We start from the raw sequence: 12,164 nt of genomic DNA on the forward strand, positions 1-12,164 counted from the left end.
CTGTTGTCTATTTGGTAACTGTACTTAACTGAGGCTGTTATTATTGAAGGCTTGCCTGCTTTCTATTTGGTAATTTTACTTAACTGAGGCTGTTATTATTGAAGGCCTGCCTGTTGACTTTTAATAAAATTAAGAACTATTTGTAATTTGGCTTAGTTAGAACACTTATTAATTAAAGCCTACCTGTTTTTATTGCCCTATTATTGAGATCTGATATCTTACTCAATCTGTGTTGTAATTAACTGAAACTGTGATTGCCTAAGGCCTACCTGTTTCAGAGGTATTTATGTCAATAAGGTAGTAACTGGAAACGACAAGTGATGATATGTGGGCCCTAAGGTTTCGCCTTACATCCCTTTATCCATAATGGTAAGTTCCAATTGCTACTTCGTGAACTATATTCTGTCGTGTTATTTATGAAATTGAGGTATATAAAAATGACCATTTGTTCCGAAACAGTATCGCTTTTTGGCATGTGTTACAATTCTTGCAATAATACAAAGAGCTGTTTCGTTTTATCTAGCAGACAGTGGCGAAATAGACGCAACCAAGTCGAGAAACCACATCAGTCTTGGGTACTATTCGTGCAAACAACTTTTTTAGTATTAGACAACGACATTTTGAGTTTTCATGTAGCAAAACGTTTGACGAACTTTGATAGGTAATAGATTCTTTCGCAGAAAGAAAAGTGCTCCTTGTAAAGCTGTATCAAGATTAGAGAGAAAAAATGCTGGGACCTAATGATTGAAGGAATGTGTACTGGCTTGTCTTTACTGGTTTGATCTTTCTATATTTAATGTAATGTCACACAAAAGAAAAAGTTATTAATTAACTGGCAATAAAGAGTGCAAATTTTTTGAAAAGTTTCTTTTTCACCCCGTCACAAATAATACCACCCAGCATTAATTCTGAGGTTCTTTTTTTTATTTCTAGGGGTGTAGGATGTCAAACTGACCGATTGCCGACTGATAGCAGGAGAGGAACCACAGGACATTTTAATTTACACTGTGCTGAATGTAGCCTTCCATTACAATTTACAAAGTATATCCGCCTGAATTTCACAGAGGGAAATACAGTGACGTGCAGTAGAAGAACGCTGCGTGAAGACGTGTGACACTGTACTTGGGCACACTTAAAACCAAATAATGTCTTACATTCCCTCGTAGATATGTGTTTTATATATCAAGCACTTCAGAAAGATGTGCGCTGCAAAATGAAGATATTTTTTAAAAATCGACTTTTTTAAAATTTTTGACGTCCTATCTCGAACGCTCCAGGAGTGGGGTTTGGGGGAGGGTGTCAGGCACCACTATAATATCTCTGCCCGGTTCGCAAATGTCGTACATCCGGGACTGCTTCTGCCTTGCGTATTTCTCTCCTCTTGTTTTTATTATTGTTGATCCAAGCGATGTCCAATACATTTTTAGCCTGCTCTGAATTTTACAGCTAGAAAACATTCTCTGCCATGTAACTGTCATTGTCCTAAATCGGGCTGGCGGGGGTTGGCTGCATGGTGGGGCCAATGGATGAATGAACCTTTGGAGACCCTTCATCTGCTCTGACCTACTTACTGCCCCAATCCATATACTGCCAATACATATACTTCTCCGTAAATTCCTTTACAGTTCTGGCATCAGTATGATCTTCAATACCTCGGTCTTACTGCTCCTACACAGTTTAATCATCAGAACACTTCCTTCATGGGCTTCACTAATTCTGGATGAACTATCCCTGGATTGAGGGACTAATGACCTTTCTGTTTAGTCCCTTAATTCCCTCTCAACCATCCAATCATCTCCACTCCACATCATACAACTAAGCTACCACTCTGTTAAGGTCCATGACTGACTCTCTGATACGTCGAGTTCAATGCAACTCTCAAAAAGTAATTGACATTTGACCTATCAGGCAACTAACACTGCGTTCAAAACTCAAATGCTTCTATCTTAGTGAAGGTGATTCTCATATCTTCTGCTCTGGCTGGCGTAACGAAAATCCATACTCCTTCGTAACTGATGTAATCTCAGGAAGCATCCATATGTGCAATTGCGCCCAATCTATCTTAGTCAGACGAACTACAGAAATACTTGCCACGGTTTCAGTAACAAAAAATTATGTTTATTCCACAATAATATTTTGCGCCACAGTCAATGCAAGTAGACCTTTAAAAAAATTATCTACCTCAAAGGGCAGAGGGGGCTGTTTGAGATCCAGTCCATTGAACAGATCAGTTCGTTTCAGGCAGCTGCCAGGAAGCTGGAACTTCAGTAAAGGGTTCCTAGTTATGCGTTCTCTGAGGGACGTACCAGCTCCGGCAGCTGCCTTATATTCAAAGACACCACATGAAAATCATGATCAAAACCGGGGGATATGAGCTCTTCATAGAATGTAGAATTTCGGGTCCGACGTCTTCAAACAAAACTTCCGGGCTGTTTGCCGTGGTCGAAGTATAAATCTGCTTCTTAAGGTTTCGTCTCCAGCTACAGGAGTCATCTTCTGAGGTAAAACAGATACTGCCACTAAGGCTTGAAGGCCTATCGCGTTTATAGAGCGCATAGAGGGCACAAACGTACTTCACGTGAGCCGCCTGTGTGTAATCTCTGGATGGCATCGTCAATTCAGATTAAAAATAATCGGTTGTCATTCTTTCGGCACGAAGTCAACATTCATATTTTATCTTACTTCAAACCTCCTTCTTCTCTATTAAAATTATGATGGTATTGCTGCTCTACACATACTTGGATGATAATGCGATGTCCTTGCTAAAACGCTCGTCTCACTGAATTTCATTTCTTGGTTCTCATCTCGAAAGACATGCTCTACTGCGTCCGATTTTTCGGTTGTCCCAGACGCTCTATAAATGCTACACCCATTCAAACCTTGGTGGCAATGTCTCCCGTAGCTGGAGACGAAACGTCAGGAATCAGTTTTATACATCGACCACGGCCTCTCACCCCGGAAGTTTTAACTGAAGGATATGTGCTATGTTTTATATATTTCTAAGATAAAATATACTAATCAAAAATATTATGGTGTAGTGTATTTTCTCGAAAGAGAGATGAATCGATGACTTGTTCGACATGTGCAATGTATGTAGTTTTTTAATACATATGTTTTACTCCCCATCCCAAAGGTTTATTCTTTTTAGTCAAATTCCAGCAGAGCTTATAGTGGCACAGAAAGAGTTCTAGTAGGGAACATTTGGGGGGGGGGGGGGGATTTCAAATTTCGGAATTATCCTTAAGACTAAGAGAAACCCACCGCTAACACAGGATGGAATTGCAGAATTTGATCTAGTTTTGCTTGTTTCTTGGACAATACGTCCAGACCTAATTGAACCGTGAATTTAATTTCAAAATCTTTTCTTAAAGAATTTACTTTATTTACTAGCGATTCATCAAGAACATTAACACATTTAATCATACTACGTGTGCGTGGAAGTACTTTTCCAGGAAGTAACTGATGGAAAATGAAATTACTTCTAACAAATGTGAATTTTATTCCTAAAGCTTTTAAAACAGATTTAAAATTATAAGCAGAAAACCACCCTCGAAATATCAAGTTACAATTTTACTTAGAGGCAGGAAGAACAATATTAACAGTATGAGCCTTCGGGCTGAGAAGCTTGCCTGCTCCCTTTCAACACGGCCGTAGTCATGACCGCTCACAACAACCTCTGAAAGAGTACACTGGTGCAAATCTGTAGCACACCAGATTACCTTAAACTAAAAAAATTTTAACAACTCACACAAACATGTAAACTATGCAGCTCGTAAGAGGGATGGAAATGGTACAACACACAAATTATTTGCCACCGAAAGTCCAATTTGATTTTTTTAAGGACTCTTACGGTGGAAGGGTAGCAACCTTATAACCTAAAATTACTATTAAAAAAAGGAACATAAATGCAGACTTACATAAAATGTACAACATGTTCTACATTACACATACACCACCACGCAAGATGATAGGCAAGATAAAAAAGCATATTTCAAGAATTCGGCCTTTAAGCAATAAATTCGTTAACACCGAATCCGACAAACATGACAGAGGCAGCTATTAACGTACGGCAGACCGACAGACAGCCAGACAGACACTAACTGCCTAACAAATGCGGACGAGAGACATGCGAGCAAGCTGGGGACGAGAGACTGACCAAGAATACAAGTAGAATTTAACAAATAACTGAAACAACATATCACTAATCACTTACCTTCTAATAACTGCGATTTCTGGCAAAGACCTGACGCAGTATCCCCAAAACGCTCTCCCGAACCGTCCGCTGCCAGCCGCTTCAACGGACGCAGAAAGGAGCGCCGATGTCCCGTCTCACGGCGTCGCAGCTCGCGCCGGCCAGACCGACGTCGTGGGTTGACTCCTGTTGCTCTCGTGTCGGCCGCGAAGCCACTACTCCTCGCTATACGGCGCGGCCACTGGACTCACGTGGCGACCTCACATGCGCCGACGCTCCAGGCGGACAAGTCATCTTGTGTCTCAGTGCTCGACCGACCAACCGATCGATCCAACCACCAATGCCCATTGCCTGAACAAACTCGAGCAGACTGACGGCATAACACATACTAGCACTCCGGACGACCGACAACGCTAACCGCCTCACCAATGCAGACGAGAGACAGACCCAGACTAACTTGGCTGACCAACTGACCAGACTCGCCCAGACTGACAGACTGCCTTCGCTGACCAACTGCCTCCGACTGACTCAGACTAACAGATTAACTGGCTTCGACTGTCCTCTACTAGCGAGCTTGTCGCGCCCCTTAAATCCACGTGAAGAGGCAACCTTTCCCCTTTTCCACCAGAGGGAGACACCAAAGGTGCGATTGCGATAGCGGCGCCACCGTCAGAAACGGAGGGCGATGGTTGGTTGGTTGGTTGTTTTGGGGAAGGAGACCAGACAGCGTGGTCATCGGCCTCATCGGATTAGGGAAGGATGGGGAAGGAAGTCGGCCGTGCCCTTTCAGAGGAACCATCCCAGCATTTGCCTGGAGTGATTTAGGGAAATCACGGGAAACCTAAATCAGGATGGTCAGACGCGGGATTGAACCGTCGTCCTCCCGAACGCGAGTCCAGTGTCTAACCACTGCGCCACTCCGCTCGGTACGGAGGGCGACTGCTTCACACTACACGCTGCGGCTCGCTCTTCAAAACAGCAAATTTTTACCACGGCTCACAAACAACAAAGTCCCGTCTGTGTTCGGATATCTGTGCATGTGTAAGAGAGTTACGGCGATAACTGACGCGTTTTGTGCAGTCTTTAGTCCTCCAACGTCAACAGAAACTTCCTCAAGGTTAAAACCTGGATCAGACAGTTCGTACGGTGAAGGACTGTTTTCTTGAGGGACAGGAACATTTTAAAATATCATTAAGTAATACTAGTTTACTTTAGCTGCTGATAGTGTATATTTCTTGTCTGCACAGTCTTGAATCCCGGATATGGCAACTTTGGTACGGGCTCGGGCAGCTTCTCCAAATCCTCATCATTCTCGTGGTCGTCGTCCAGCGGCGGCCCTGGAAGCGGCAGCCAGTCGGGCAGCAGCTCCTCCTCGTACGGCGCTGGAGGCTCGGGCTCAGGCTCCAGCAGCCACTCTGCGTCGTCTTCCTCCGCCGGCTCCCTGGGAGGCCCTGGTGGCTCAGCGTCTGGAAGCCACAGCGCCAGCCAGGCTGGATACGGAGCAGGTGAGTGGCTTTAGGTCGTGTTACGTGGCGAGAATATTAATGATGGATTACTCCACGTGAGTATATTGTGCCTGGGGTGTAGGCCCTTCTAAGGCTCTGCTTAGCTACTGGCACGTTTTCCCATAAAGTATGCTGCTCTTACTGAGTCTATAATATTGTTCAGGTTTGTTCCTAGGGTAAAGTAAGCTTTACACATTGCTCCAGCTGAAATCAAAAGCTGTGCCGACTTTCCATAGTATTTCAAAAGCGTTTTTGGTTACCCTTAACATAAAGAATCCATAGCTCCCACAGTCACAGAGTCGTATGATGTAATGTACCAGATATATCTTCTCGTCTCGAAATGAAATATATTGGTTGCTATAGAGCACAAGGGAGATCATGTTGTGATAAGTCAAACTCAGCGGAAACCAACCACAAATTTTTCTGCGTAATTCTACACCGTGTTTAAGAATATTTTGTATCAATCGTCAGGTGAATTAAATTACTGGTTGCTTTTTATCAATCGAATTTTTCAGAAAAGAATGACAGTATCACTGTGATGATGGAAGGGTACTTAGGTCATGCATACACTACTAGCCGTTAAAATTGCTACACCAATAAGAAATGCTGTTGATAAACGGGTATTCATTGGACAAATATATTATACTAGAACTGACATGTGATTACATTTTCACGCAATTTGGGTGCATAGATCCTGAGAAATCAGTACCCGGAACAGCCACCTTTGGCCGTAATAACGGCCGTGATACGCCTGGGCATTGAGTCAGACAGAGCTTGGATGACGTGTACAGGTACAGCTGCCGATGCAGCTTCAACACGAAAACACAGTTCATCAAGAGTAGTGACTGGCGTATTGTGACGAGCCAGTTGCTCGGCCACCATTTACCAGACGTTTTCAATTGGTGAGAGAATTGGAGAATGTGCTGGCCAGAGCAGCAGTCGAACATTTTCTGTATCCAGAAAGGCCCGTACAGGACCTACAACATGCGGCCGTGAATTATCCTGCTGAAATGTAGGGTTGCGCAGGGATCGAATGATGGGTAAAGCCACGGGTCGTAACACATCTGAAATGTAACGTCCACTGTTCAAAGTACCGTCAATGCGAACAAGAGGTGACCGAGACGTGTAACCAATGGCACCCCATACCATCGCGCCGCGTGATACACAAGTATGGCGATGACGAATACTCTCTTCCAATGTGCGTTCACCGCGATGTCGCCAAACACAGATGCGTCCATTATGATGCTGTAAACAGAACCTGGATTCATCCGAAAAAATGACGTTTTGCCATTCGTGCGCCCAAGTTCGTCGTTGAGTACACCATCGCAGGCGCTCCTGTCTGTGATGCAGCTTCAAGGGTAACCTCAGCCACGGCCTCCGAGCTGATAGTCCATGTTGCTGCAAACGTCGTCGAACTGTTCGTGCAGATGGTTGTTGTCTTGCAAACGTCCCCTTGTGTTGACTCAGGGATCGAGACGTGGCTGCACGATCCGTTACAGCCATGCGGATAAGATGCCTGTATCTCGACTGCTAGTGATAAGAGGCCGTTGGGATCCAGCACGGCGTTTCGTATTACCCCCCTGAGCCCACCGATTTCATATTCTGCTAACAGTCATTGGATCTCGACCAACGCGAGCAGCAATGTCGCGATACGATAAACCACAATGGCGATAGGCTACGATGGGACGTTTATCAAAGTCGGAAACGTGATGGTACGCATTTCTCCTCCTTACACGAGGCATCACAACAACTTTTCACCAGGCAACGCCGGTCAACTGCTGTTTGTGTATGAGGAAGCTGTTGGAAAATTTGGTCATGTCAGCACGTTGTAGGTGTCTCCACTGACTCCAACCTTGTGTGAAAGCTCTGAAAAGCTAATTATTTGCATATCACAGCTTCTTCTTCCTGTCGGTTAAATTTCGCGTCTGTAGCACGTCATCTTCATGGTGTAGCAATTTTAATGGTGAGCAGTGTAGTTTTACGAACGATTTGCCAAACACCACAGTGTGAATCCCACAGTAATCATGTGGATGCAGTTAATGTAAAGAAAAGTTCAAGTCTGAGAAAAGTTGTGTGTGTTTGCAGCCGAATGACGTGTATGGTGCAGGCCCCGTGGCTCCTTAACCTGGCTCCAACCTTGTGTGAATGCCCTGAAAAGCTAATCATTTGCATATCACATATTCTTCCTGTCGGTTAAATTTCGCGTCTGTAGCACGTTTTCTTCGTGGTGTAGCAATTTTAATGGCCAGTAATGTAAAATCGACGTTTATAATGTACCAACGGTAATTCAGTTCACCTTATGATGGAGGCATAAATACTCGAAACGTATTGTCAGAGTCATATGACACAGTCATTAACACCGTTGGGTCTGGTTTTACACTCCATACTTAAAAACACTCTATGAGCAGTCAACAAACTCCTAACACAGGAAATCTGTTTGCCTCGTGTTCTTCTGTCCTTAGGAACTTCGTAGAAGTATGTGAGCAAAACATCAAGAAAAAAGACTGAAATGTAGAACAACACTTCATTAATTACTGCACACTCGCCAACTTGCAAAAACATTGGTGTAGGTCTCTTGTTGCTACAGCACCATTTAAATGACAGGGCCAACTGGGAAATATACCTTAACTCTTGCGAGGTTGCATAGTAGCTATACCACCAGATATGCATTAAGAATGGTTCATAGTTCATGTCTCTGTGCGCCCTTCCAGATTTAGGTTTCCCCTGTTTCTCATACTAACACACAAATATGGTTCCTTTGAAAGAGGATACAGCCAATTTCCTTCCCTCCCTTGACCCACGTGAGCTAATGATCCCGCTGTTCGCTGGGTGTCAAATACATATGCTCCTTTATTACGGGTAACTCGAAGATTGGATAAGAAAGTTGTGAAACGATAGTAATTTAGAAAATTCACACAAAACTTCAACAGGAATGTGGAATGGAACTGAAGCTCCTCCTCTCAAAAAAGATTCTAGCGTCTCAAATATGTGTCCACCTCCCTCAATAAACAACTGAAAACGTCTAAACCACTATTATCATATGTCCATATAAGGTAAAGAGCAGTAATGTCATAATTGGTTCTCTAACTGTCCACTATATTTAATGTACCTTTATACACATTTGAAAGTTTTTATAATTTCTAATTTATTTGTTTTTAGTAACGATCACGATCTACATGTCAATCTCCACAACGTAAAACATTTGTTTAACACGTATCTTACAGCAGTTGGATTGGTTTCAGCCATTGCTCAATTTACAATTAATATCGCCACGTAGGGGAATAGCTTTCTCTTTGACATTTAATTTTATTTTATCCATTCCTTATATTTGGGTGTTGTATTGAATATATATTTTAGCTATGATGCAAAAGATATTGAGTATATCGCTGAACAAATGACCTATGTGATATTTCAATTATATTTATTCAACTTTCATTTACTTCAACCACAAAACAAAGAAAAAATTAATGCTATGAGAAGGAAAGTAATACATTTTTTCTTGTTTCAATCTTTATTTCGTGTTGAAATCAATTGTCTAACTCTGTGATTGTCCTAACAGGTGGCAGCAGCTCAGGGTCTAGTTCAGAGTCAGCATCAGGGCATTTGGGAGCACCGTTCCCTGGAGCTGGATCTCATGGAATAGGAGCTGGTGAGCATGGTGGATTCATTAGCGAAATTGGAAGACACGGAACAGGATACAGACACTACACAGATGGTGTGGGAGCCATTGGAGGTGGTCTTGGAGCTGGATCTGGTGGCATAGGACGTGGTGTACTGGGACTAGGTGGTGTAGGAGGCAACCCTGGAACAGGAGGAACTGAATTTGTACAAACTGTTCTTGGAGAAAGTGTATTAGGAGGAAATAGCGGACATGGAGGAATAGCAGGTGAACATGGTGATGTGGCACGTCAATATTGGAGTATAGCTGATGGAGGCTTAGGCGGTGAACCTGGAGGAATAACTGGTGGGCTTGGAGGCTTAGGTGGTGGACTTGCAGGAATAACTGCTGGACATGGAGGCTTGGTTGGTAGACCCACAGTAATAGGTGGTGGACATGAAATTGTATCTGACAGCCGTTTATTTGGCAGTAGACCTTGGGGCTCTCGCCCAGGTGCCACTGGAATTGAAGGCACAGGTTCTACTGTTGGTATCTCAGGAGGCTATGGAGGAGTTGGCGGTATTGGAGGTGGACCAAAATTTGGCGGAATTGGTCACAGTGGCGCTGGTGGAGTAGGAGGTTTGTTAGACCACAATGGTCCTAGTGGTACAGCACATGGTGTGGGAGCTGGTGAAGCAGGTGATACTGTTGGGACTAAAGAAGGATACTCTGGAGTCTCTCATGGTTTCTCATCTGGATCTGCTGGTATGAGATTTGTTGGAGGATATTTGGGTCATAGTGGATCTGATGGAGGAGGTTTTGGACAAGAAGTACATAGACCTATTGGCGGAACAGGAATTAGTGGTATAGCCAGCCCTGGTATTGGTAGCTTCCAACGTCATGACTCTACAAATAGCCATTGGGGACCTGGAAGTGGTGGTGGAACTGGAATAGTGAGAGTTGGTTATGGAGTTCCTGGTCCTGGCCTGGTTGGTGGAGCTGGAGGCTACAATGGACTTTACAGAGGTGCTGGACATGAAGGTGGTCCTATTGGACATGTAGGCAGTGCTGACGTTGACTCTGGTTCCTTAGTTAACAGTGGAGCAGGATATCCAAGAACTGGCTATTCATCTGGCAGCTCAGTTGATTACACTTTTGGAAGCCATCCTGTGAGTTTTGGTGGTTTTGGAGGCAGCCCTGGCAGCTCCGGCAGTTCTGGGAGCTCTGGCAGCTCTGGCAGCTCTGGTAGTTCTGGTAGTTCTGGTAGCTCCGGTAGCTCTGGTAGCTCTGGTAGCTCTGGTAGCTCCGGTAGCTCAGGTAGCTCCGGTAGCTCCGGTAGCTCCGGTAGCTCCGGTTGCTCTGACTGCGATAGTATCCCTGGTAGATCTGGTAGCTCTGGTAGCTCTGACAGCTCCGGTTGCTCTGACTGCGATAGTATCCCTGGTAGATCTGGTAGCTCCGGTAGCTCTGACAGCTCTGATGGTGGGTTTGTCCGGGATATAGCGGAGCTGGTCATCAAGGGCTTTGGCCGTAAAGTTGTCAAGGGTGGCTACCACTAGAGGTTCTGTTTCCCTTCAGTGCATGCCTCAGAATGCTTTCTATCTTGAGCAACACAGAAACAAATGTGTAAAACTACTCGCTAGAACAGACATGTTCTGATATCACTTTATAAATCCATTCCCCATAGATACGCTTCCAGCCATTACATTTCAAAAAATACTCCAACTGTTTCAACTGTAAAATGCAAAGATTGATATGAAAAACAAAACAAAAAATCGAGGAGTTTTTATAGTTACATCATCTGGATTTATTGGTCAGCGAATTCACTGAACCCAAATTACTGTTAGTTAACATTGGTTGTGTATAATACTGATGTATGAATGCCATTTGTGAGAATTTAAACTTGCAGGGCACTGCTGAAAGTATGATTTCGTTCAATGATGTTATTCCAAAATAAATTTTTTACAGTTATGTCTGTTTTTATTTTATGGTCAATACTAAACTGTGAAGACACCTAGTATGGATGACTCCTTTTAACATCTCTTTGTTGTAATACTCAGTCATGATTTCAGTTATATAACATAACCTTCCCAAATAATTAGTCTGTGATCAACGTCACATTGTGTTTTTTTAATGAGATAACATAACATATAATAAAAATGTGATAGAAAACACGTAAAACACACTCGATAAATAAAAGTATAGGTCACCTATTCAGTATGAACATACAATATAAGCATTTCATCATGTAAATGATGAATTTCCTATGTTCAAGAGTTGAAATAGATAGGTATCTGCAGTTTAGGTTCACACAACTAATTATAGGACTCGTACAGCTGAACAATAAACATTCTGAGTAATTTCAACCAGATGTACTTGAAATTGAAAGGACACAAACAGAGTTAAGTCTTAAACCATCGTTGAAATATAGGGGGTTGTTCAGGGATATTTTCTGAGTATTTTGGTATTGGGGACCCGGGTCTCAAATGGTTCTTTACAGAGTAATAATAAAATTATGAGAGCCCACTGTAACAAAAATTTTCTGCGTGTGTGCCTGAGTCATATGTGGTAAAATCACTAACGTATTGGCTGCTATTGTAGGCAACTTTCACCATGGTGTCTACTTGCAGCTTTACATTTATTATTTGAAGATATGGCGTACTATGTTTTGACTGGGTGACAGAATCAAGGGCTAGGGGTTTTAGCTGCTGTTACTGGGAAATTTTATGTGAGTTTTTATTGATTGTCATTGGCGAATAGGGCGAAAGCTACCGCCGTGGTGCTTCTTACGTAATGGTCTGTGATGCCTGCAATTCTTCAGTGTTCGCAGTTGCCTGTAGTGTAACGTTAACTGGGCGATTCTGCTAGC

At 43.2% G+C, this 12,164-nt stretch overlaps 1 protein-coding gene across 1 annotated transcript in view; it reads left to right on the forward strand.

Annotated features, from left to right (window-relative positions):
• LOC126470819 (uncharacterized) overlaps positions 1-11,244 on the forward strand; it is a 42,494-nt gene extending 31,250 nt beyond the window's left edge. Inside the window, exons 3-4 of the mRNA XM_050098833.1 lie at positions 5,440-5,697; positions 9,257-11,244. Of these exons, the coding sequence (XP_049954790.1) occupies positions 5,440-5,697; positions 9,257-10,854 (1,856 nt within the window). The 3' untranslated portion in view covers positions 10,855-11,244. The remainder of the gene's footprint in view (positions 1-5,439; positions 5,698-9,256) is intronic.
• The last annotated feature ends 920 nt before the right edge of the window (positions 11,245-12,164 follow it).

This window comes from Schistocerca serialis, chromosome 1, assembly GCF_023864345.2.
Source record: "Schistocerca serialis cubense isolate TAMUIC-IGC-003099 chromosome 1, iqSchSeri2.2, whole genome shotgun sequence".
NCBI lineage: Eukaryota > Metazoa > Arthropoda > Insecta > Orthoptera > Acrididae > Schistocerca > Schistocerca serialis.